This window comes from Fukomys damarensis, unplaced genomic scaffold (genome assembly GCF_012274545.1).
Source record: "Fukomys damarensis isolate Sample0158 unplaced genomic scaffold, DMR_v1.0_HiC HiC_scaffold_4, whole genome shotgun sequence".
Classification (NCBI taxonomy): Eukaryota; Metazoa; Chordata; class Mammalia; order Rodentia; family Bathyergidae; genus Fukomys; species Fukomys damarensis.
In genome coordinates, this window is record NW_022900916.1 from 62,063,567 (window position 1) to 62,067,526 (window position 3,960).

At 40.3% G+C, this 3,960-nt stretch overlaps 1 protein-coding gene across 1 annotated transcript in view; it reads left to right on the plus strand.

The window, feature by feature from the left end:
* Positions 1–3,960, plus strand: part of Cdk6 (cyclin dependent kinase 6) — a 224,013-nt gene that overhangs the window by 11,127 nt on the left and 208,926 nt on the right. The window contains exon 5 of the mRNA XM_010603498.3: positions 1–145. Coding sequence (XP_010601800.1) covers positions 1–145 — 145 coding nt within the window. The remainder of the gene's footprint in view (positions 146–3,960) is intronic.

Here is a 3,960-nt window from a genome sequence, read left to right on the forward strand (position 1 = left end):
CCCGCGACCTGAAGAACGGAGGCCGGTTCGTGGCACTGAAGCGCGTGCGGGTGCAGACCGGCGAGGAGGGCATGCCGCTCTCCACTATCCGCGAGGTGGCGGTGCTGAGGCACCTGGAGACCTTCGAGCACCCCAACGTGGTCAGGTGAGTGGGAGCCGTGCCCGCGCCCGCCTGGGAGGCCCGTCCGCAGTCCTCTTGCGCTGGAAAAGTGCCAGACGGTGCGGAGGCCCGTCGCCACGCCTTGGCCCATCGGAGCTGCCGCCCCAAGCGGTGACCTTGCTAGACGGCCTGCGGAAAGACTAGGGTGTAGGAGATCCACACAGGCTTCCCCACCGCTCCGCAACCCCGAAGTGTTTTCCCCTGCCCTCCCCGAAGGAGCTCGGGGCAACTGGGTGCCTTTTAGGGACGGAACCAGCGGGTCTGAGATGGGCCTCGCCAGCCTCCGCGTATTTTTCCCTGTCATGGGGGAATTTTGAGACCCAGAGATGTGGCAGGTTGCGGTGTGATAATTAGTAAGAAGGGAACTGGGCGGAGCCCAGTGTAAGGCTTAAGAAAATGCAGAAACATATGTTTGCCAATCATACTCTTGGTTTCTTTTTTATTAAAAGTTTTATAATAAGAATGACTTGAAGGTTAAGGAGTTTCAGTGCTGAAGCCCAGGGTCAGTGTCAAAGTATCTTCCAAAACTAGCACCTGTTTGAATTACTTCATCTCACTAGACTGATGTATTTCTTAGACTATTTCACCTAAGGTTTAGACGCAAATCCAGGAGGTGGTGTCTTTAGATTTTGTATGTTCTACCCTGGATTTCCCTGGATGTGTTGTGCACGGGGGATGGGGAAGAAGTCCAGTGTCTCCTGTGTGCAGTAACCAGCGTTAAAGAGTGTGTGGCTTAGGGTGACTGTGTTCTCTTAGTGAACTTGGAATTTCCTCGTGTGGTTGTGTTGTCTCTTTTAACACAGAGGTATATAGCTTGAAGTTGAAAGGGAATGCACGGAAACTCCTACAAGCGGGTTGTAATTTAACCTTTCTCAACTCTAAACTGTGTTGGAGAGAGGAGATACTGGGGTCTTGTTCCTGTCTTCTCATTCATCTAGAGGTTCTGATCAAGCATTTGTCTGCTGTGGGTGCTGTAGATGAAATGATGTAAATAAGCACAGCTAAATATTTTTGTAAAAAGTCAAACATTTAACGTTAGTCATCAAAATGGAGAGACCCAAGAGTGACCTTTGAAATACCAACAACTCTACAGACTTAGGGAGACCAACCAACTACTGAATCTTCCTGGGACGTTTTAACTTGCCTCCTCTTACCCTAGGCTGGGTGATTTGTGTGAGGCTTTGTTCCCAGCACAATTAAACTTAGTTGACAAGGCAGCAAAGAATGGTAAATGTGTAAGTAAAGTAAAAAAAAAAAAAAAAAAAAAAAAAAAAAAAAAAAGGGCTGTAAATAGAATTCCCCGTTATACCTCTACTCTAGCTAGTTATAGGTGGGGAGCAAAAGATAATGAGATGAGAGAATGGAAGATAGGATTTAATATAAAAGCAGTAGATTACCTTTTCTGTATGCATTTGTTGAAAAATAATAAGAACTATTTGAGGAGGGTGTCTTTGTGATATTGGAAGGAAAAGAAAGGAAGGGTATATTTAGTTATCTTCCCATAGGAATCACTAAAACTCTTCCCAAAGGATCCACCGCTAGAATTTTAAGACCAAAGTTGCTTTTTTTTTAAGCTGTGAAGTATGTAATTGTCATATATATGCAAATAAAATAATGTTCTTCCAATGAGGGGCTCTTGCAGAGTCACTCCTGTGTAATGCCATCAGTTAGAAAACCAAGTTCATTTTTCTAACAGAGGAAGGAGGTTTTTGACGTTGTGTGGTAGATTTTTACTGATCTATCCATTCCCTCGGTTCTCTGATCCCTCTTGATTCTCTATTCCATTCTCTGATCTATCCATTCTCTTGATTTATCAGGTCTTTAGAGATTAGTGTGACTGATCTATGACTTGGATCTGGATCTGTGAATATCAGGCATCTATACTAATGAACTGAAGACGAAGGTGTAGGTTCCCGAAATTGTTTCTACTTGCTTAACTGCAATGACACTTACGTCTTGCTTTTGTAAGGATAAAGTGAGATAGTGTATGTGCGATAGTACACTCTGTAAATTTAACAGTACTTTAAGTATCTGAATGCTGTATTTGTATTTCAGCAGATTAGTGGGACTTTTGCCCTGTAAGAGGTTCCCAAGAAGCCATCAGTTTATAGAACTAATCATATTCAAGCCCAGATACCACAGGCTTTGGAATGAAGAAGATACTTACTTGAGTATAATTAGCTTGAAATTTGTCAGGAAGTTTGTCATATGAAGTTTGTCATATGTCGTAAAATTGAATGACACTGGAGGAAATTATCGATGAGGTCGTCCTCCTGAGCTACAGCTCTCCATTCCCTTTTTGCTTTCTTCCTGTTTCTTTTTTGCCTCTGCCTCTGAACATCCAGTGCCCACCATGACTTTCTTGACCAGATCAGGCATTCCGGATTTTAAAGATGGCTCTTTTTTTTTCAGGGTGGGTCAGGAAGTCAAGTAGAGATGACATTTCTTTTCCTTCCAAGGGAGAATGTCAAAATTGGGACCCAAACCTGTAATTTGTTGTTGTTCCTACGGTAAGTTCAAGTCTTATTCTTGGTTCTTCAAAAGTCGCTTAAAAGAGCAGATACCTTTTTTAATGCCTTCAAGTTGTAAATAATAGATCATAATTATGATCTATTATCATAGACAGCTGAACCTCTAAACTTGAAGAACAATAAACCTATTAGTTTTTTTCAAAAGTTTTAGATTTAATTGTGATGGATTTGCCAGAAAAAACTGACTTGTTGCTGGCTTGGGTACTGCATTTACACACAGGGGATAATGACTTGAAATTCTTAGTTACCTGCTCTTGATGTATCCCAGGCCCATGCTCTGTCATGGCCTAAACAGTGTTTGGGATGTAAATTGACTTTTACTTTACAGTTGGTAATCCCAAACTCTGGAACCTTTGCCAGAATCATTTCAATATGAACTTATATTGGAGCTTCTGAACTCTACAAAGGAGTTGTTTTCCATCCTCGACTAAAACACTTATATAGAGATAAAATAATAAATGTTTTATCAGCAGGGTTTTTTTTAACCAAATATTTATTGAGGATTAATCCCATGCCAGATTCTTCTAGAAACTGGGATGTCGGTGTAAGTCAGAAGTCTTTACACTTGTACAACCAGCCTTGTAATGGGATGCCACCTCTTTTTTCTCTTGAAAAATTCCAGTTGCCTTATTTTTCTATATGTAACCTAACTAGTTTTACAAAGCAATTAATTTTTGTGATAGTTTAGTTACCAGAAGTTTGCTGGTCCATAACTAGCAAGATAACCAAAACTCTAGTCAGAAAACGATACTTCTCAAAGATTAAATTTCACATTAGACCTTGACACATTGCTAACATGTGAATATTTGATATCTTTTTATTCAACAAGTATTTGGGAAAACCACTCTCCTTGAAAACCATGGGGCTGTATGTTGGGAAGATACCTGGATAAATCATACCTGGCTGTTCCCATCAAGTGGGTCCCCTGTGTTTGAAGAAATAAGCTAATAATTATAAAACCAATACATGATAGTATCATGTGCCATATAAGTGAGATGTAGGTACGGGCCACCTGTGTTATCTCCAGGTATTTAATTTATTAGTGTAGCAATAATTCAAATTCAAATACTGGTTCTGGAAACTGTAGGTTATCGCATATATTATAAGTGGATAAATATGTGATATCTAAATGTCTAAATATGGTAAATTGCTATTATTAGAATAGTCATGACTTTTAAAAACAAAAACCCCAAAGAAAAAGCTGTGCAGATCAACGATTATTCAAGGAAACTTTAATTTTTTCCTTAAAAATCTCAGTAATATATATAT